Genomic DNA, 23178 nt, shown 5'->3' on the forward strand with positions numbered 1-23178 from the left:
TTTCTCGTATTGAAGTTGAAATGGGTAGCTACGATGAGAATTATACATCGGTGTTCATATAGTTTTCGTGGCTTAAAAAGAAGAGAAGTTAACTTTCAAATACTGGATTATGATAGCGAAGGAGACTAATCATTTAGAAACCAAATACCTTATTCAAGTATAATCCTTTTCCGTCTTTGGCAAAAGCAAAACAGTCTCATCTCGTTAAATTACAAAAAAATTGAGCTGAATAAAGTTGGCATTTTATATCTTATCTAGCAAGGGTGTGTATGGTCCAGGTGGGCGGTTCCCAATCAGCTAAGAACCGGTTCCGAAAAATTGGAATCGGGAATCGTCTGTTAGTTGCATGGATCCACCCGGGAACTGGACTACCAGTCCGGTTTGGTTCCAGGGTGAATCCATAGAATCGGTCCAACCCTCGCGCCTTCCCTTTTTTGCCCTCCTTGCATTTACTTATTGTGGCTCTTCCGATCATGTTGGCTTTATTCTCTTCAAGTACTAGCGCCGCAACGGCGGCGGTTCTGACTCTTGCGCCGCTTTTGTCCCAACCACCACCACCATCTTCACCACCGCCTTTGCCGTCTCCCACTCCTCCCCTGAGACTGACAATGAGGAGGACAATGGGAACGATGAGCCATTCTTAGACTTGGAGTTTGCCCTTATCTCTGAAAATGAGGACGATGGGGGGAGGCTTGAGGAGGGGGAGGAGGAAGAGGGGAGATAGAAGCGAGATAAGCCCAACAACGAAGAGGACGATACTGATAGTGAATGCGGAGGTGGCGATGAGGATGGCGACGACGTGGAGAGAGAGTTCACGTTCGAGGGGGGAAAAGAGAATCAACTCACTTTCGTCGAGTTTGGAGTAGGACTCGAAGGGAGATGAGTAGAGTAAATTGGAGAGAAAGAGGGAGCTCGAGAAGATTTTGAACTAAAGAGAGACGAGATGGAGTTAGAGAGTAGTGAATTGAGACAAGATAGTGATTGGAGCCCTAAATTTTAGATTTTCTAATTTCGATTTTTTTAATATTAAAAATTAATATACTATTATAATATAATTGGTCCGGTTCGGGTGGACAGGTGGGCGAATCCACCCATAGAACCGGGAACCGGACTCGTATCCGGTTCTTATAAATTGGAACTGGGAACCGGTCCGATTCCCTTAAAAATCATCAGTTCTGGGCAGTTCGGGTGAGTCGGTTCTTTTGCACATCCCTATTATCTAGTTGATTTGTTTAGAATCAAATCGAATAGTTGTGTTCTCAAGGAATAAATGCTGGTGAACCAAAAGAGGTAAAAGTGATAAATGATGAAAAGCAAAAAGCTAACACGAAATTCGCGATTAGCTGAATAACGGCAGCGTCTAAAGATGCTAGCAAGAAAAGCTGGTGAGAATCTCATGGTGAGATCATGCCATGAAGCTTTGACGCCCTCCGCTCTTTGGTGGACCCAGCCAACAACTCTATTTCCCCTGAGATCGCCTGCTCCAAGCACACATGAGCTCAGCCTGATCTGAACCGCGAAACTACGTGGGCCCAAAGAGACGCCAGCGTAATCCAACGGCTTGGATCGACCGAGCTCAGTTTACGATGACCGTACAAGGACTGTTCATTTACATTACGCTTCAGCTCCTGTCAATGCAAATTAAAAAAACTCTGGCGAAGTGGGCACGACATTCGCCTCGGGACTGAGCTAGAGCTCGAGCTCTCTCTCTCCGATTTTGATCGTCGTCTCCTCCTCCTCCGCCGCGATCAGCCATGCGGCCGCCGCCGCCGCGGACCTCCAAGCGCGGCTCCACCGCCGGCTCTCCCTCCCCCCGGGCGCGCCTGCATTCTCCTCCCCTCGGCCATCCCGCGCCTCCGCTGGTCCTCCGCCCGCCTCTCCGGCGGTCGCCGCGGTTCTCTCCGCTTCCGGGACCCCCGCGATCGGGGCCGCGATCTCGCCGTGAGCTCAGTTCTCGCTTGGCGAAGCATGTCGTGGCGGCATTGAGCCTGAGGAGGTCCCCGAGGCTGGGTTCGGGCATGCAAGGTGCGGAAAAGAGCGGTACGAGGTTGGCGACCGGTTCGTGCTTGGCTAGATGCTTGAGGAGGTCTCCGAGGCTTGGTTCTGCCGTGACCGGTGCGGAGAGCGACAATGTGGCTACCGTTTCGCCTGCATTGGGCGATCCGTCGAGCGAATCTGGTCCCCGGGTGGCGGGGAGTGGTGCGAGGAAGCGCCGTGCGCCGGATTCCGCCGAAATGCCTTTGAGAAGCTCGAGTTCGGCGCGCACGAATGATGGGAGTCGGAAGAGAAATGCCGCTCTGATTTCGGCTAAGGTATGTTACATGGTAGCTGTGTTCGTTTGAAGATGAGACAACCTTGTGAACGGAATGGTTGCTGCTTTTATCCCGAAACTTAGTTGATCACGACGTTGGATGAGAGCACTCAAGAGTGGGCATGATCTAGTCAAAGTTTGTCATGGCAAAATCTTCGACTTATATTTTAGTAGCTAAAGATTCCTTTTGGCCTGGTGGTATCGGAATCAATTCATCTTAACAATACTCATTTTGGTGTCACTGTGTCAGCCGTTCCTTTAACTTTGCTCTAGGCAAACTCGGTCCATTTCCTTGGGGGGCAGCGTTTATATAGCTTGTCAGGCCATCAGGTTCTGTTAACTAACCCGGTGATATATAGCATAAACATGTAATATGAACAAATTTTAGCTAAAATATGGTCGAGGAATTAAATAACTAGAGGTAATGAATGGGTATAAAAAAAAAGAAAAAGAAAAGAAAAAAGAGAAAGCTTATGGTCTTCCTCTATACTTCAATAAAATTTGATGGAACGACCCTTGAATTTAGTAATCTCTCCTGTTCTGCACCTGGTGCCTAGACAATGTTTGTGGAAACAGGGTTTCCATGAGCAAAAAGAAGTGGGACTCATGCATCTGATGAAGTATGCAATTTGTCAAGGCAGAGGTCAACCTTTGATAAAGTAAACAGGGGTGACTTTAAATTTTTTTTTTTTTTTTTTTTTGGTACAATATAAATCTGCATGCTTCTTTCCTTGATTTGAAATGTTATTGAAACAAAATCTTGAATATATATTTCCTTGATTTCATAACTAGCAAATTTAGAGTTTGTATCTTTTTATTGCCTGCAGCTTTGTATCTTTTTCAATTTTTTTGTTGTTCAATATAAGAAAGAGCATTTCTTGCTGCATAATTGGTACTAAGTTCTTTCATTGATTTGAAATGTTATTGAAAGAAAATCTTGAATCTATAACATCATTTCCTTGATTTTCTACTTATTGGTTTCATAACTGGCAAATTTAGAGGTCGTATCTTTTTGTCGCCTGCAACTTCATATCTTTTTCGATTTTTTTAATTGTTCAATGGACAAAAGAGTGTTTCTTGCTGTATTATCGGTGCTATCCAACTTTAATTTGATGGTAAATCATTAATTGTTGAATGATGCATGTATTTAACATAATTTACCTTGGTGAGTACCCTTCTTAACACATATTTAGATCCAAATATCAAAACTATACTTGATGTTATGTTTTTTCTTGTGTGACGTAGGAGATGCAGACTTCTGCATAACTTTGTATCTTTCTCTGTGTTTTTTGTTGTTAAATAGAAAAAAGAGTATTTCTTGCTGTATTATTGGTTTTATGTTTTATTGATGTGATTTTAAAACATTAATTTAAGGGAATCAAGCTCTGCCTGAATTGAGGCTGAGGAATCAACAAATATTAAAATGATAATTTAAGGAAAAAAATTTCAATCCTTTGAACTTTGGGGGCTGAAGGCCAGAGTGGATAGCTTTCAGCCACTGGCCAAAATTGTTAGTATCTTTCAGTGATAACCTTACCAAAGGACACTCTATCTGATTATTTACAGGGGTGCTGATTTTTTCTGGATACAAGGTTACAAAGTGAGAACTCTTACTAGTGGCATTTTATAGCAAAACTGCAACCTGCATTCTGTTCTTTTTTGCCTGGATTGTCTATGTAACCTTTTTTGTCTGGTTGTCTTCTTATACCATTGTGGTGGTTAGGCAGGGAATCTGAATTAATGTTCTAAACAGTGTCTTGGATGAGTTGAGAAATATGCCCTTATAAGCTATTAGAAAATCAAGAGCTCTATTTTTTCTTGACATGGTATCTCAGAAGATATCTACTATACTTTCATGTTGGAATGACGCAGCCTTCCTTGGGCAGGTGAACCCTAAGCCTGCCTCACTAAACTGAATAAAAAAAAACGTGAGGCAAAGTCTGAGCAGGTGCCCAAAAAATGAGATTGTCTGTAGTTAGTGCTTACTGCTTTGTATAATCAAAACCCACACACAATTCTCTGCTCCTTAACCACTAATGAATATACTCAAAACAACCAATGGCATGTTAAACAGAAGAAAACCACTTGCAACCATTATCTGACTTTTTACTGATTCTAATAATTTTTCAGCAGTTCTGCAAGAGCCTGAAGTTGCATGAAAATGTCTAATGCTTCTCCCGCAAGTGTTCTTGAGAGAGAGAGAGAGAGAGAGAGAGAGAGAGATTTTTTGATATGTCGTTATATCCATCTTCTGTAGATACTTTTTCTTTTTATACTTTTTCTTTTTGCTTATAGTCCACCCTCGTCACTGATTTTCTAATTTATTTCCTATGTGTTTGGGTGTATGTTGTGGAACTTTACAGTGTCAAGGATCTGCTGGTCAGAGCTCGTTGTAAGCAATATCCAGAGACATCTTCCGACTGATTTTTTCTGCTCTGTTGATAGATAGTTCTCTATTAATCTATATTATGTTCTACTCCTTCTTGCAGTGATGACATGGGAAAACTGTTTATCAATGTGGACTCTTCAGACGTTAGAATTTTTCGACGATCTCCAAGATTGTCTTCGAATGCACCAATGCCGCTAATGCATTATCCAGAATTAGGAGGGCGAAGTATTCATTTCAAAAACTTGCTGTCCTCTCCAAAGGATGGTCTTAAATCCCTGTTATCAAAGTGTTGTAATTTAAAATCGAAGGTTATAATTAGTAAAGTCCAGCGATTATCCCTCCCCTGGCATAAGGGTGAGGAAAAATCACGCATGCATATAATGCCCCAGGATCCCAGAAATATGGACAACCTGCTGTTAAGAAGGTCTCCAAGATTTGTCTTAGCAACTCCAGATGACAACAGTAAGAATTCCTTGAGAAACTTTAACAAGTCCGTTATGAATGGTAAGCAATCATGGGGCCCTGGAAAACTCCCATCACTTCCCATTGGCAACAATGTTGAAGTCAAGGATGTCTCTAGTGGTAAATCAGAGAAAGAGCCTTTCAAGGATTATATGTCCTCTTTAACAAACCCAGATATGAGAGGACTGGATGAGAGTTACTTGAAGCAATCTCCAGCAGATTATGCCCTGCCTAAGAAATCTGAACATGATGGATCTTTTTGTTCTCCAACTACATTACTTGAGGCAGCAAGCGAGCAAACTCTTTCAGAAGCTAAATTTTCTACTTCTTTAGTGATTAAATCAAACAAACCAAAAGCTACTTTCTTTGTTGGAGATGCAATTCCTGAGAATGAAGCTAAAAAATGGTGGAAGTGGCGTTATGATATGAAGGTGATTGCTTAATCTGTTTCATTAAATTTTTGCTTTATACCCTCCTCCACAAGGTTGATGCTCTTTTCTAGCCTTAGGTGAAGCAAGAAAGCGCTTTGTGTGGACACTGTTATCGTTGTAAATGTTAGAAATTTTTATCATTTGACTCTTTAACTGATTACTTATTTTATCTTCCTAAGAAAAATTCTTGTTGCTTTTTCAACATAACTGTTATTCATGACAAATTTTGTGTTATCTTTATAACTGCATAACACTCCAGATACAAGTTTGGGTAGTGTCCCTTAGTTTCTCAAGGATCTTTACCTAAATGATACCTATCTTCAAGTGACATGTTGGATCATCTTTAAGTTAGTTTAATGCAGTGTAGTGAATGACATACTAAAGGAAAACCAAGAAATCAAAGAATCAATTGCTAGAATAGTGCTTTTTTGTCAACATATTCTAAGCTTGTATCCATGTCTTTCCCATCAAGTTCGTTGACTAAATTGTCATCACATTCTTGGACTGAATACTGATGAATGTAACAGTTGCTATGAATGTCTATCACTCAGCTCAATTGTACTGGACACCCTCGTTCAATTTTCCAGATGCTTCCTATCTCTTGGCAGCAATCTCATGGTTCAATCAATATGCTTTTCCAGACACCCTATTGGTTTCTTTCTAGGGGTTGGGTGGATTATAATTTAGCTCATCTGGAAGATAATGTTTTAGCAAATTAAGCTGTAAGGCATGATGACTAACAAATAGGTCCATAAAATGGAATGAATGCTACTACCCCTGGGGATAAAGCATCTGTTACTGCTTAATTAAATACTATTGCATATGGTCATAGCATAAGATGGTGAATTGAAGGAGGCACCTATTATGCAGTTCGAGTAAAGCATAATGGAAGCATGGAAACGTCTTTGTAAAAGGATTTGAATTGAAGAATGTAGAAACGTTTAATGAGATCGGTCACTTTCTGTGCTCTCAATTTTCTCTGATCTTAAGTTGGTCAACAAAGGACAACAATAACATTGAGGAAGTTCATTTGCAATTCTACTTTTTAGGAAAAGAGATTTTGAAACTTGTGCAATGTTTCCAGTTTTTTGGCTTCCTTGTTTGGACTTGCCTGGCCATCGGATTATGGAACTGCCATGCTTTACATCATTAGGAATCCACAATATTTGCATGCCTGTTTTCTGCTGACATAGATCAGATGTGGCTTGCTCCTTACTGAAAACTACCATTAGCTTTTCTAACAGAATGCACCTTTTTCTTGATCATTCCATGGTGACACGCTAAGTTAAATGATTTTCTCGTGCCATTTAATTGCTAGATTATTGATACTTTTCTGTATGGTTATTTGCAATCTGTCTTCCATAACACTGAAGACGTTCTTACTGATCTTGATGTCCATTGAGTTTTTTAGAGTCAAACATTGGAGGGTGGAAAGAAATCGCTGGAGTAAGTTATACCATGCAGTCTCTTATATTGTTGTTTTAGGTATCTCTTCATGATTTGTTTGTGCTCATTATTGTATCCTTCTTGTTTATGTTGTTTATGGTTTGGCATAGGTCTGATGATGAAGATGAGATCATTACAAATGTGAAATGCCATTATAGACAAGCTGAAGTTAACGGCTGCATTTTTGAAATTGGAGACTGTGCATATTTAAGGGTAAAGCTTTTTACGTCAGTTAAATCTGCAAATCAATGTCAGTCTTTCATATAATTCACGTAAGCTGTCTTTTGTCAAATTAAAAAAAAAAAAAATAACATCTGAAAGTTAATCTTTTGCAAGATTAAGCAAGTCATCCGGCTACCAGCTTTGACTTTGAAAAACTGAAAACTCATCCTTGTTTTGTATGTTGTTGTCCTAGTATAAAAAATATTGAAACGATCCTTTTGATTTCTACTTTTGCTTAATACTGCAGCTGATTTTCCCTAAGCATCATTTCGTTGTTTAATAAGGATGATACGATTTTGCACTGCCATTTGACTTAGGCATATTTACTTGTGGACAAAGTTTCTCTTATTCTCTCATGCAATTGATTGTCTTGGAATCCAAAGCTCTGTCATACTGATACTATGCATGTCATAAATGTTAATGATGCATTCTCTTTCAATTTTAAATACGTCAGCCCCAAAGTTCCTGTAATTGAAGAATTTCAATTAAGAAAGATGCTTTCGCCATTAAGAAAATTTATAACACTCCTTTTCCTTCCTCCTGATGCTCTATATCCCTTGGTGATGCATAAATCTCAAAAGTATCGAGATTAGGGGTGTTGTATGCCACTAAAATGACTTCCAGAGTTGTTGTGGTCTTCCAATGTTTGAGTTTCAAAAGTTCATTTTATCATGGGTGTCCAATGCAGATTGGCCAATGTCCTTTTCTGCTAGTAATTTATGGATGTGTTAACTTTGAAGGATTGGCTATAACATTTGCTTCACAGGAAGAATATCTTTTGTCTTAACAAATGTTTTCCTTTCTGCAATGTGGAACAAAGATCTCGAACCTTTCTCAGCTGGGAGATGCACTTAAACCTGATATTTCCAGCTTGGAAGTTTCAATAAGTCATTCATGAAAATTGTTACAGGGTGACAAAGGGAAGAAACACGTGGGGAGGATCTTAGAGTTCTTCAGAACGACTGATGAAGAAGATTATATCAGGGTTCGGTGGTTCTATAGAGCTGAAGATACGGTTAGTGTCTTTTCATTTGGACAAATTGGTATATAGAGTTTCATCTATTTTAATATTTTTGGTACTTCTTGCTGACTGTTTCTCAGGTCATGCAAAATCAATCCTCTTTTCATGACAAGAAGCGGCTATTTTATTCTGCTGTGGAGAATGACAATCCTGTGGATTGTATTCTTTCAAAAGTGAAGGTTGCAAGGTTAAATCCTAAGGTATACTTCAATAGTGCTTTAAAATTTACGTAACAGTTGATGATTCTTTTCTCTGCCCAGATAACAAGCACACATACTGAACTAAAGGATCATAAACAAGAGAAATTTCTCGAAAGACAATGGAGGAGAAGTGGCAGAAAACAAAGCAGAGGAGAGAAAAGAAAGGAAAAATATAACCACAACAAAAATTTCACATGATTTTTTTGCATCAGGGAAAGATGTATGAAAAAACCATTAATTCAACAATTTGAGGCCTTTTGTTCCTAATATCTCAATGCTCAACATATTGTCATATGCTGCACTGGAAGTCCTTCCATTATCTTTTCCCTGTTGTTGCCTTAGTAGAGTACGAGGCAGCTGCCTGGTGGAAGGAAGGCTTGTCGTGTTGCCTTGTCGTGTATGGTCAGTGGCATCATATGAATGTGACATTGCCTGGTGGAAGGAAGGCTGAAGTTTAGAAAATAAACAACAAATCCTTGAAGTGTGTAAAGAGCGAATCGGTTGTCTTACGCTGCCCGAGGCTCAATCTCCCTGTTTCATCTCATTTTATGCTGCAGCAATCCTTCCGTTCTGGCCCAAAGGAAACCGGAGTTTTCCACATTTTGCTTTATTTCTAGCTTGTGATGAATGAGACAATGGATTTTCATGCTAAATTAACATAGTGGTATAATCCTATGCCATTTTTATCATGTGAGAGTTCTGTTGTGCTTGATTGGCACCTCTTTATCTCTCTGTCTACATAATGAATTCTTCTTTGATGCTCCCCTTCTGAAATTATTGGTCTGTCTAAATTATGGCAGGTTGGTGTAAAATCAACTCACATACGGTCTGACTTCTATTATGACATGGAGTATTCCTTGGAGTATTCAACATTTCGCACTTTGATTTCTGGTGAGTGTGTATATTCTGATGTCAAGGGTAATTTAAAGTCTTTTCATGATTGGTTCTGAGCTTCTATGGGTTTTGAACTTTCTATTTTTAGAGTGAGAGACTTGTAGAACTCAATTTTCTGAATGCCACTTTATGAGTTCGGGTGAGATCCAGATTACATTTCTGTATCTAACTTTGTGTCTCACCATCAGATGGTCTGACTAATGGCAATGATTCTCCATCATGTAATTCCCTCAACGGTTCAGCCTCCTCTGACATTGGAACAACATCAGAGAATATGCTGAGAAGCGGAACTCAGAAAGAAGAATTAACACTCTTAGATCTTTATTCTGGGTGTGGAGGGATGTCAACTGGACTACATCTTGGTGCCAAACTTTCTCGCACTGATCTTGTGACGGTACTTTCATTAAATAAGCAAGTTTGTAAAGCCTTTAATTTATACTGACTCAGCTGCTTGCTGTAGAGATGGGCCCTTGATTGTGACAAGTCTGCATGCGAGAGCTTCAAGTTAAATCATCCTGAGACCAAGGTAAACACACTTCATATGACGAATTTGATGGCTTGGGCTCCACTTATCCACATAGCTCTACAGCTTTTATACTAACACATGGTCTTCATACAGATTAGGAATGAAGGTGCTGAGGAATTCCTTAAACTATTAAAGGAATGGGAAAAGCTATGTAAACAATTTGCTGTAAAAAGTGTCGAGGGTCTGCACGGATTGAGAAAAAACAATTGTAGAGTCACCCGTAGTCGTGGAAGTCCTGCAGATGTTGCTGATACACCAAAAGATGAACATGAAGTTTCTAGCCTTGTTGATATCTGTTATGGTGATCCCAATGAGATAGGCAAGCCTGGACTACATTTTAAGGTTCCCATCTACTTTCATCATCATTGCTCATTGCTTTTGTTTTACAATGCAGGATCATCTCTTTTCTCTTATGTATACACATTAAATTAGCTGTCCCATCTGTATTCATGTTGACAAGTTTCCTCGTTGCCATGTTTATAAATTTTATCTACAGCTATTGTTTCTCATGTTGTTGCAATACTGCAATATGTAAAGCTATTAATCAAAATGAGTATTAGCCTCTAGAGATTCAAGAGCAAAGGCTAAAAACATCACATTGATCTCAAAGAAAGCCATCAACAAATTATCTAGGAGTTCGGTGATTTTACATGTCCCTAAAGTTTGCAGTGTCAAATTATTTGCAACTTCCATTTTTGAATCTTTCCATGTGCAAACATCTAGAGGACATTGATTTCACCTCTTTCCTCAGTCATTTGTACTACATCATTTGATTTAACCAGGTCCCTTATACTTTAAGGTTGCATTTCTGTGAATACAGTCAGGAAACTGTTAAGTTTGCTGACAACTTGGAAAGATTTTTTCTGTTTCCACTTCTAAACTTTAGAACTTTTTGGTGTGTTTTAACCATTTGTTTAGGTATATTTTTTACTAGTTCTATTTTTCATCTCTCTTCGTAATTTTGTTCCCACTTACATAAAAGGTGAACACTTTCGACCAAAAAAAATAAAAAATAAAATTAAAGGTGAACACTATGATAAAACTTCTTCATGTTATTTCAGTCAAAGGACTTGGGAAGTGGCCTTTAGTACTTGCCCTGAAAACAGGGGTGGCTATTCCTCAAATCTCAATGTTAATGACAGCAATGTATATAGAAAACGGGTAATTGGGAAGCTATACGGAACCAAGGAGGCCCGGGATTTTAAAAGAGATGAGAAATGTGATATTAATGCTTGACCAGCTTTAAATGGTTATCAGTGAGCGAAAAAAAAGCTTTATATGGTTATCCAAGGTGACCACATGATGAACTTCTGCTTCCAATAGTTCATTCATGTGTACTCCAATTGTTTTTTTTTTTTTTTTTTCATATTCAGTATTCCTTGCCTGCAGCTTATGCAAAATATTTCACTAATCTATCCTCAGGTGCATTGGAAAGGTTACAGTTCGAAGGAAGATACATGGGAACCAATTGAAGGACTAAGGTACTCCATATTCGACAACCTCAACTTCATATTCAATATGTGCTTTTGATATCTCAGATCTACTTCTCAGAAACTGTGGAGAGGCGATGCAAAATTTTGTCAGAAAGGGTTTCAAGTCCAAAATCTTGCCACTGCCTGTAAGTGTCAGATAAATGTTTGTCCTAATCCTATTGTCTAGGATTGAAAGCCCTGTGTGATAGTAATATTTGCAGTATTGATCATCCATGTCTATATCTTCGTGGTGGATTCAGGGTGATGCTGATATCATATGTGGGGGCCCCCCATGCCAAGGAATCAGTGGCTACAATCGATATAGGAATGTTGAGGCTCCATTGGATGATACAAGGAATCGTCAGATTGTTGTCTTCATGGACATAGTGCAGTTCCTAAAACCTAAGTTTGTATTGATGGAAAATGTAACCGACATCTTGAGATTAGACAAGGCTTCACTTGCAAGGTATGCATTAAGTCGATTGGTACATATGAGATACCAAGCAAGGTTAGGAGTAATGGCAGCTGGCTGTTATGGTGTCCCTCAGTTCCGCTTGCGTGTTTTCCTTTGGGGAGCTCATCCAAGAGAGGTGATTAAATTTCGTATATCGCTGCAATATGGAAGCTGTCTTATTTACAATTGTATAAAAGGTTTAACTATAGAAGTCAACTCCAGCGATACAAGAATGAAAGCAACCCTCATTAAAATTATTGAGTTACACCTTCATCTTGGGAGTGGAAATTCTGCTTTGCTCACTAATGTTGAAGTTGAAATTCTGCTGTGCTCGCTAATGTTTGGCCTTCCCTTTTTCGCCAACAGAACCTACCTCAGTTTCCTCTCCCTACGCATGATGTCATTGTGAGATACTGGCCTCCCCCAGAGTTTGAGGTACTGAAATTTTGCTCAGAGAAAGCAATTTTACTTCCGTTCGTCTATTTCATCAGTTTAATTTTCTAAACAATTTCAAACTGTTTAAAGGAACTCAATTTCATTTTACAGCGCAATTTGGTGGCTTTTGATGAAGATCGTACTGCTGACCTTGCAAAAGCGGCTGTTCTTGGCGATGCTATCTCTGATCTTCCAGATGTAAACTTACTGCATTGTAGTCATAGTGGTTATCTGCTTTCACAATGTCCCACATTTTGAAATTAGGTGGCTCTTCCAGGTTCCAAGCCTTGAAACCCGTGAGGAAATGCCATACAAGAAGTTACCAGAGACAGATTTCCAGAAGTATATTAGATCAACGAAATACGGTACTTTGATGTCCTTTAGATGAAGAGTTAAAAATGATTTTATTAATCCTGATGCAAAAGTCACTAGGTTATGCAGATTTGAAGTGAGAAAAATTGGTGCTTTTTTGTCTGCTAAACTTAGGGTAGTTATTAGTTAACATGTGTCATTCCTACTTGCACTCAGTTTCTAATCTCTTGCAAGCTCATGGACTTAGATTCCAGGGATGATGATACTAAATGTTGACTGTTATATTTCTTTCTACTATTTTCAGAGATGACGGGATCTCTGTCAGATGAATGCACAAGAATGAGGAGGTTACTATATGACCATCGGCCACTCCCAATATCAGGAGTTAATTATTTACGAATCTGCCAAATTCCAAAAAGGAAGGTAGATGGATGTGAATTATACTTTAAGTAGGTCACAAGTGAAACTGTTGATTTTCTCCTTACGTTTCTCATATGCAGGGAGCGAACTTCAGAGACCTTCCCGGTGTAATTGTAGGAGCCGATAATGCAGTACGGCGTGATAAAACAAAGGAGCAACTGCTGCCATCTGGGGAGCCCCTGGTAAGTATTTCATCCCCAGAAATCTTAGCATAGAATCTATTCTAGCACTCGCTCTTTTCCCCCTTCCCTACAACTGCTTGTCAGCTTAGTTCTCATCCAAATTGCACTCGATTTTGTCACATAACCACAATGAGGTCACACAGGCCTTTTGGTCTTTTCTTTTTGAGGCTTCGTTGTGGAGAGAAAAATGCTATGCAGGCAACTGAATCTGTGATTTTGTTCCCTTTTGCATCTCATAGTTGATGGCCTTTTGACATTATCCTGCCAAAATAATCTCGTTGTCATGTGGCTCCCGAGTTGAATGTGTCATTCAATGAAAGACTAATGCGCAATCCACTAACGTTGCAATGTAAAAGCCATGCTTGCCGTGCTCAAATAACATAGAACAAATTCTCTCAAGTGGTATATGCTGTTGACAAAGTAAACAACTTTGATGGATATCTACTTTATTCTTTAACCCTACAGTATCAACACAGTAGAGGCAATAATTTATGGTCTTTGTGATTGTTCATACACTTCATCAAATCTTCAACTTGGAATCTTTTGCCTCTGTTGTTACTTTTGCTATTGTATCTTAAGTAATGCATTTTTGTCTTTAATTTCATTTCATGTGTCTGGCGATCACAGAATTGATCCCATAATCTCAAACAATATTCTAATAGATGCAGACACGGGCCATCATAGGGTCCTCCTAGAATAATTTATGTGCTTTTTCTCAAAATGGTGGTGACTGAACCAGTTTCTGATATACTCTGTTAATTATGTGATGAGGAAAATGATTGTGTAGAGATTGAGATGACATATGGAGAAATGCACGTTAACCAAGACAAAACTCACCCGAATAGTATGAAGGGTTCTGAAGTTGAATAAGAAGTTTTGGTTAAACAGTACGACATGCTAAGCCATTTATTATATGGAACTCCAGTAATCTCTGATATGGACAATGATGATTCGTTCTCTCTATGTACTTACAGGTTCCAGATTACGTCTTCACCTTTGAACAAGGAAAGTCAAAAAGGTGAAACCTTTCATGCTCGATATCTCTGTTTTGCACTGTCATATCAAATCATGTCCTTTCTAACCAGAGGCAAGCTGCAGACCATTTGCGAGGCTATGGTGGGATGAAACGGTGCCTACGGTGCTAACCTTCCCCTATTATCAGAGCCAGGTTTGGTTTGACACATCCTATATGTCATGATACAACATTTGCGAGTAATATACTGACTTCAGACTTGTACAGGCAGCATTGCATCCTGAGCAAGATCGAGTCCTCACAATAAGAGAATGTGCAAGGTTGCAAGGATTTCCAGACTACTATAGGTTCAGCGGGACAGTAAAAGAGAGGTTTGGTACTCGAAACGTGTTCATCTTGAGATTGGAAATGCTTTGTAAAACATGGGCCACCTGATGAAGAAATTTGAGAAACTCAGCAGTGTAAGATTGCATATGTGATAGATAAACAAACTGTGAAATAGAAAACTCCGTGCCCATTCACAGAATTTGAGGAAACAGCGTACTCATGTTTTGAGAAAAGAACATTGCTCTCTCTCTCTCTCTCTCTCTCTCCCTGCAACGTTGTTACGCCCTTTAGCGTCATCATCTGATTTCGCAATTTATATTGATTTAATCACATGTATCTTTGTTCTGGATAAATTGATCTTGCCACTGCTTAATGCACTCGTGTTAAATCATGATATGCGCAGTGTATGTACAGTCTGGCACGTGCCTAAGTAATTTTTTTAAGCTCATCTATTTATTTAATTATTTTATACTATGTGAAGGTACCGCCAGATAGGAAACGCAGTTCCCATTACTGTGGCGCGGGCCTTGGGCTATGCCTTGGGGGTGGCATGTCACAAACTAAGTGGGGATCAACCAAATATGATCGTTCCGCCGAGGTTCTCTACTTCTACTTATCTTGAATTGACGAAAGCATTAAATCCTCCTGTTGATCTCAAAGCTTCACAACATCAGCCAGGAAGTCCTTGTTGAGCCAGTTTGTCATTTGTGTAATGATTCTTTGACACCGGCTTCCGTTATTTAATATTTTAGGATGCAACTGCCTGACTGCAACTCTTTAAGATTTATCATGAACCGGGGTGGTGGTTTTCTTTTGATGATGGATGGGAAGATATGACCTTCTATTTTGTCTCACGCCATGCACACACTCTTAAGAAAATTGATAAATAGAGATTTGCAGTTAAACTATAATCTACTTATTTTGCTCACGTCTAGGTTCTGTCTGACTATTTGTAAGTTCTTGATTATTGTGGAAAAAGGTAGTGATATGGTGGTGTTATATGAGATTTAAAAGGATGTTCTGATATTTTTTTTTCTTTGGCATATTATATTTGGAACTTGTTTGCACGTCGAAGTGCGATGATGCATTATGAATGCAGAGGAAAGTGAAGGTTTCAAAGTGTGAACTTTCTTTGATTTCACATGGAATTTTAGGGGGATCGTTTTCAATACATTTGAAAGCTTTAATTACATCTGTGGGAAGCTGGTCCTGTAACACGTTTACACGTGGTTGTAAATATTAAGATCAACGCTCGTGTTCTCTAGTTGAAGGAAATTAGTGGGGCATTGACTTTGGGAGATTTAATACAAGTTGTGAAAATGCTGAGGGAATATGGATGCAAAATAATTTTCCGACCAATTGAAGTAAGGTATTTTAGCGAGATATTGTTAAGTTTACATCATGAGGAAATGTGTTGATTTTCTATGCTGGCATTTGGAAATTACAATATTTTTATGGGTGTCTTTTAAGTGGCTTGCTCGTTGACAGAATCTAATGAAATATATGATAGAAATGTATTTTTACCAAGTGTCGAGCTAATGTTGCCTTTTTGTGAAATTATAAGATGATGAAAAGGTGAAAAGGAAGGTTATCAGAAAGAGGAAAAGTTCGAAGGTTTCATTTATTTGATTTGGAATTGAAGAGGCATGCTGTAAGTTCAAACAAGATGTGCTCCTCTTCCCCGTGCAGAGTTTGTGTTGAGAAATCTAATTGCTCAAAATTACGATTATGGTCTTCATCCGTGCCGTGTGTTTTTTGTCATGCATATTGATTGATAGTTTTTTTTTTTTTTTGGGTATAAGTAAGGAATATTGAGGAAAGGCCAAACTGTACAAGTGAAACGGCTTCGAAAAACTTGCACTCGAGATGAATAGGCTCATTATGAGTAGAAGGAAGCCGCAAGAAAAGACCAAACGGCTACAACAAAACACCGAAAAAGAGAGCCCCAGGCGGCAAAAAACAACCGCCAGTCAAAGGCAACCAGCAAAGACCAATAGCTTAGACAGGCGGTTGAAGATCTTGAGAAGATAATGGGGTCTAAATCCCAAGAGCGTTGCAGCCTTCTGTTTCTAATGGGGTCTTCCACATTCCTGAAGGTGACAGTCTTATCCTTGACGACTTGAAGGAGGTGCTTCTTCATGGCCGGAACAGAAAGCGTCTCCTCCCTAAAGAGAATATTGTTCCCGTTCTTCCAAATGATATGGCAAAGTGCACCAAAAGAAAATCGGGCAACACACTTATAAAACTCCTTGCTCGGAAGCAAAGTTATGGCCTAGTGGATTTTCTCCTCCCAAGATTTGTTTCCTTGCTCGGAAGCAAAGTTATGGCCCAGTGGATTTTCTCCTCCCAAGATTTGTTTTGCCAGGGAAGGTTGCACCTGGCCGCCCAAAAGAAAGCCAAACTAGCTGTAAAGCGACACTAAAAAAAGAGATATCTATAGAGTCTCAGGTATGTCATTGCAAAAGAGGTAGGAAGTAGCATTAATCCTACCATATGACAAAAGAAGAGATTGAGTAGGAAGCTTACGTTTGGTGATGAGCCAAAGATGTAATTGATACTAAGGCAGAATGACATTGTTCCAGATGAAGCGATGCCAATTGACACGAGCCTTCTTCCGCCTTAAAGCCTCCCAAGCCGAGTCGACTATGAACACGCCCGATGAGTCCTCAGGCCAACAGAAACGATCCTGGCTCCCAGGCAAGGAGGGGAGAGGCGAATCCCAAGACTTCAACACTGATCTGATAGCCTGTCCATCGTCAGAGAAGAGATTTGCCACCATGGCTTGTCGAGAGAGACCGGAACTGTAGATGAGCGAATATGAGAAATATAAGTTTAAAGTCTCCTAGGTGCCAGTTGTCAAACCAAAGTGACACTGATAGGCCATCCCTTATCCTCCAAAAAATGTTGAGCTGGATTTCTGTCCTGAGTTGAAGAAGCTTCTTCCATGCCCAAGTGCAAATAGTCGGCTTCTTTACGATCCAGAAATTCCTCATTTTTAAAAAAAGTCGAGTGAACCCACTTGCATTATAATGATTCCTTATCTGAAAACAAATTCCAGATATGTTTGAGCATGGTCGCCTTGTTGCACTCGCGCAGTCTCCGGATACCAAGCCTGCTCTCCACTTTAGGGAGGCACACATCCTCTCAAGAGACTTTGGCACCCCTTTTGCCCAACTCGGGACCTCTTCAAAGGAATTGTTTGAGAATATGCTCAATCTGGTCCAGAACTGGCACATGAAGAATAAAGACACTCGCTCAATAGGCTTGAATAGCATGAAGAACTGACCTGATCAGTTGTAGACACCTAGCAAAAGACAGAAAACGATGGGTCTGCGATTGCACCCTTGCTGTGATGCATCTGACAAGAGCAACACAATTCGACTTTTCCAGCCTTAACGTGATAATCGGTACTCTCAGGTAACGGACTGGCAAGTTCCCTTATGGAAAACCAAGCTCCAGTAGGATATGATTCGCTAGGGATGGCGAGCCTCCGGATAGGAACATCTCGCTTTTTCTTGAATTCGGTTGCAATCCACTCCAAGAAGAGAAGGTTTGGAGTCCTTCCTTGAGGAGCGTTCACGGAAGGTAGGTGTTCTTCGCAAAAGAGAAAAACATCATTTGCAAAGAATAAATGTGAGGGAAGTAGGTTTGCACCTCCAAAAGAATCTAAAATCCGGGTGTAGCGAGCATTTCTCGAATATCCTAGAAAGCACCTCCATAACCAAGGTGAATAAATAGGGAGATATGAGATCACCCTGATGCAGGCCACGCCCACTAGAAAAGAAACCATGAAGCTTCCCGTTCAACGCAATAGAAAACCGACGTGTCCGAACACAAGTCATGATAAGCCGCACCAGAAAATTAGGGAAACAAAAAGTAAGGAGAACACTCTCAAGAAACCGCCAATCCATGGTATCATAAGTCTTTATGAAGTCTACCTTAATAGCACACTTGGGAGTTGTAAGGAAAACTTGCATTGTATTATTCAATAAAGTTTAATATATATACACAAAAAATAAACCCTAAAAGTGGTAAAGACTAATTTACCCTAAGACTAATTTACCCTTCTTACTCCTAACACTCCCCCTCAAGCTGGAGCATAAATATTAATCATGCCCAGCTTGTTATAAATATATTATATCCTCCCATTACCCAATGACTTAGTAAAGATGTCTGCAAGTTGTTCACTAGTTCGAACATGACTGGGAAGAATTACTCCATTCTGCAACTTCTCTCGGATAAAATGACAATCAACCTCAATGTGTTTTGTTCTTTCATGAAACACGGGGTTGGAAGCCATATGCACAGCAGCTTTATTATCGCACCAGAGAGTCATGGGTACTAAATCTTTAAAGCCTAACTCAGTCAATAACTGTCGAATCCACACTAATTCACATGTCACTTGTGCCATGGCTCTATATTCTGACTCAGCACTAGAGCGAGCAACAACACTTTGTTTCTTATTTTTCCATGATGCCAGATTTCCTCCGACTAAGGTACAATATCCAGTAGTTGATCTTCTATCATCTGGAGACCCAGCCCAATCAGCATCAGAAAAACCTTCAACTCTGTTATGACCATGGTTTTGGTAGAGAATTCCTTTTCCGGAGCTTTCTTCAAATACCTCAATATTCGAATAAACTGCATCCCAGTGAGATGTACGAGGGGAAGACAAAAGCGGCTTACTATACGACAGGAAAAGCAATGTCTGGTCGAGTAACTGTAAGATAATTCAGCTTACCTACCAGTCTTCTATATCTCTAAGGATTATTAAGAATTTCTCCTCCATCAGCAACTAATTTAACCCCTTGTTCCATGGGTGAATCAAGAGGCTTTGATCCCAACATACTGTTTGGTGAGCAAATCCAAGACATATTTTGTGACAGAACAACACCTTTTTGTGATTGTGCCACTTCGATTCCTAGGAAATATTTCAATTTTCCTAAGTTCTTAGTTTGAAACTGTTGCTGAAGATAGGCTTTTAGCTCAGCTATACCAACCAAGTCATCTCCCGTGATGATAATATCATCAACATACATAATCAAGAATAGTTTGCCTCCCCTTGATTGTTTATAAAAGAAAGAATGATCATTCCCACATCTTGATAGCCCAAAAGACAATACAACCTCAGAAAATCTTCCAAACCATGCTCGTAGAGATTGTTTCAAACCATATAAAGATTTTTTTAATTTACAAACTAGTCCAGACTCCCCCTGAGCAACAAACCGTGGAGGTTGCTCCATATAAACTTCCTCATGAAGAGTGCCATTCAAGAAAGCATTCTTAACATCAAGCTGAAATAAAGGCCAATTATACGTTGCAGCCAGAGAGATCAAAATACGAACAGAAGTAAGTTTGGCAACAGGAGAAAATGTGTCTAGATAGTCAATTCCATACACCTGAGCATACCCTTTTGCAACAAGTCTTGCTTTTAAACGAGCAAGAGAACCATCGGGGTTAACTTTTACAGCATACACCCATCGACAACCAATAGTAGTTTTGCCTAGAGGAAGTGGTACTAAGTCCCAAGTTTGATTAATCTCAAGAGCCTGTAATTCTTCTTCCATTGCTGTCCTCCAACCAGAACTTTGTAACGCCTCAGCGACAGACTTGGGGATAGGATATTGTTCGACAGTAGTTAAAAAGGCTCGAAAAGTAGGAGATACAGAAGAGTGAGAAATAAAATTTGCAATAGAATGTTGAGTACAAGTACGTGTACCTTTGCGATGAGCAATAGGAAGATCAAGATCAGATACAAGAGGAGAGACAACTAATGGCGGATCTGGAGCTAAAGTTGACGTAGTAGTGACATGAGGAGCAGGGGGAGCAGTAGTAGCATCACGATGACGTCGTGTATAAACCTGGAGAGGAGGTGGTTTCTCTGTAGATACTGGTGAAACATTGGGAATAGTAGACCGAATGGTGGTCACGTACATGTCTTCATCTAATTCAGACACATCAATTGGAACATTATGATAAGGAGTGGATTCAAAAAATGAAACATCAGCTGTTATAAAATATTTTCTCAGTAATGGAGAATAACGGCGATATCCCTTTTGAGTGCGGGAATAACTCATAAACATACACTTGAGTGCCTTGGGATCAAGTTTTGATACTCCAGGTCAATGATCACGAACAAAACAGACACAACCAAAGATACGGGGTGGTAAGACAAACAGTGGTTCACTAGGAAGCAAGGTGGAAAAAGGAATACCACCTTGCAGAACAGAAGAAGGCATGCGATTAATGAGATCACACGCAGTTAGAACAGCATCAGACCAAAAGGTTTTCGGTACCTTCATCTCAAATAACATGGATCTAGTAACTTCCAATAAATGCTTATTTTTCCGTTCAGCAATACCATTCTGTTGTGGAGTATTAGGATAGGAAGATTCATGGATCATACCATGTTGAGTCATAAAATCAGAAAAGGATGTGGAAAAATACTCCTTAGCATTATCAGAACGCAGAACTTTAACACGTATGCCAAATTGAGTATAAATTTCAGATATAAATGCACGGAAAATAGAAAATAATTCTGAACGATCTTTCATTAAATATAACCAAGTAACTCTGGAATAGTTATCGACAAAAGTAACAAAATATCTGAAACCTGAATTGGAAACCACACGACATGGACCCTAAATATCTGAATGAACTAATAAAAAAGGAGATGCTGATCGTTTAACGACTCGAGGTGTATAACTAACACGATGTAATTTGCCAAGTTGGCAGGACTCGCACTCTAGACTAGAAAGAGATTGAAAACTAGAATCTAACTTTTGAAGACTACGTAGAGAAGGATGACCAAGACGACAATGGATTTGATGTGGGGACGCAACACTTGTGCAAGCAAAGCGAAGAAGCATCTTCAAGTACATACAACCCCCTTCCTCACGTCCTCTACCAATCATCTCCTTCGTAGCGGATCTGGAAGACACAAGAATCGGGATAAAAAGTTACCGAACACTGAAAGTTTTTGGTTAACTTACTAACAGACATTAGGTTAAATGGAAGTTGTGGAAGATAAAGCATTGAGGACAAAGGTAATGAAGGACTTGGGTTAACTGTGCCAATTCCCCTAACATGTGTAAGTGACCCATTGGCTAGAGTAACTATGGACGAAGATGGAGAAAAAGAGGAAAATATACCGAAAGACCCGACATGTGATCGAAGCCCCCGAATCAATGATCCAAGGACGAGAAGTAGCCGAAAGACATGCGGTAGCATTACTGTCCGAGCCAAAGTAGCGATGGAAGAAACAGCTGTGAGATTTGAGACTGTGTGTACCGAGCATATTCCTCACTAGACATAACCACCACCTTGTCTTGGATGACTGTGGAGTAGGGTCAATATTAGATGCCGTATTAGCAACCGGTGCCGCTGCCCCGGTCTCCCATGTAGCTTGTAGCAAAATTTTTGAATATGACCAGGTTTGCCACAGTAATGACAAACTCGTGTAGTTCCCGAATTATCAGTAGATATATGGAATTGTCCATAAGGATGCTGATTACCTTGACCTCTCCCTATTCCAATGCCTCGGCCTCCTCCTCGGACACCACGCCCACTATATCCGCCACGGGTTCCTCCATCACTCCTATTACCACTACCAGTTCGAGTCTGGGATACAAGGGCTGAACTTCCTACCATAGATGTAGTATCCTGAGAGGACTCACGAGATACTCGAAGAACTCGAGCAAATGTATCTGTGAGTGACGCTATATTCTCTCCTCCAAGAATCTGAGATCTAACATTTTCACACTCAGAACCAAGACATCCTAAGAATTCCATTACAGCCAATTGTTCCCTTTGACGTTGCATTTGTTGAACATCAGCTGAAATAGGGAGAACAGATATTCAACTCCTCATACAATCTCTTAAAGTCGCAAAGCACCGAGTAATAGAGCGCCCCTTTCTTTCAAATCGATAAAACTCCTGCGATAGCTCATAAATCCGTGACAAATTATCTTGGCCAGAATACAGCACATTCAAATACTCCTATAGTTCTCTCACTGTATCAATATGAGTTACCATGTCAACTATATTACTCTCCATAGAATTTAGCATTTGACCAAGAATACGTGCATCAACACCATCCCAAGTAACATCATCTCTGGGCTTAAACTCAGTTAGGTGTCTATGTTGATTCCTGCCTGTTAAAGTAAGCTTCACAATTTTCTTCCATTGGTGGAAGTTAGCACTACCTGTGAGCTTCTTATCAGTAATTCGATTAGATGAAGAAGACATCACCTCAGTCTACACAGCATTGCTCTTCTCATCGCCCATTTTCCAAATAAGAATAAGCAAACTCTGACCTTAGCTTCCGTCAAATAACTCGGCCTCAATAATTCAATAACCCAATAATACCACTACCAAATAAAGTGACAGAAGCTATCAAAATAAAGTGACAGAAGCTAGCCCACAACTTTCAAATCATCAAATAAATAATTGCACTATACCCAAGCAGCAACTTGCTTCATCACAAGTCTCAAACAAATTAATCAGCCAAATCAGCAACTTTAAAGCAAACTATAACCCACAAAACCATCCCGAAATCAGCAACTTTCCTCCTCCTTCACAAACACCACCGGCATCCTCAGCTCCTCCTTCTTCACAGACCTCACATACAAGAAGCAACATAGCTACACCACCAAATCCCACGAGCGCGGAAGTCGCGCGAGCAAGCCGAGTGAGGGCGAGC

At 39.9% G+C, this 23178-nt stretch overlaps 1 protein-coding gene across 1 annotated transcript; it reads left to right on the forward strand.

Annotated features, from left to right (window-relative positions):
* The first annotated feature begins 1651 nt into the window (after window positions 1-1651).
* Window positions 1652-15499, forward strand: LOC104442374 (DNA (cytosine-5)-methyltransferase CMT2). Its single transcript, XM_010055788.3, has 23 exons — window positions 1652-2312; window positions 4675-4703; window positions 4801-5593; window positions 7005-7039; window positions 7150-7252; window positions 8172-8276; window positions 8363-8482; window positions 9283-9373; window positions 9565-9770; window positions 9837-9902; window positions 9996-10244; window positions 11325-11383; window positions 11454-11520; window positions 11635-11964; window positions 12195-12263; window positions 12375-12461; window positions 12541-12628; window positions 12880-12998; window positions 13076-13177; window positions 14152-14195; window positions 14276-14345; window positions 14418-14521; window positions 14959-15499. Exons 1-23 carry the CDS (start codon window positions 1755-1757, stop codon window positions 15167-15169), a joined length of 3705 nt encoding a protein of 1234 aa, XP_010054090.2. The 5' UTR covers window positions 1652-1754; the 3' UTR covers window positions 15170-15499.
* The last annotated feature ends 7679 nt before the right edge of the window (window positions 15500-23178 follow it).

This window comes from Eucalyptus grandis, chromosome 2 (assembly GCF_016545825.1).
Source record: "Eucalyptus grandis isolate ANBG69807.140 chromosome 2, ASM1654582v1, whole genome shotgun sequence".
Classification (NCBI taxonomy): domain Eukaryota; kingdom Viridiplantae; phylum Streptophyta; class Magnoliopsida; order Myrtales; family Myrtaceae; genus Eucalyptus; species Eucalyptus grandis.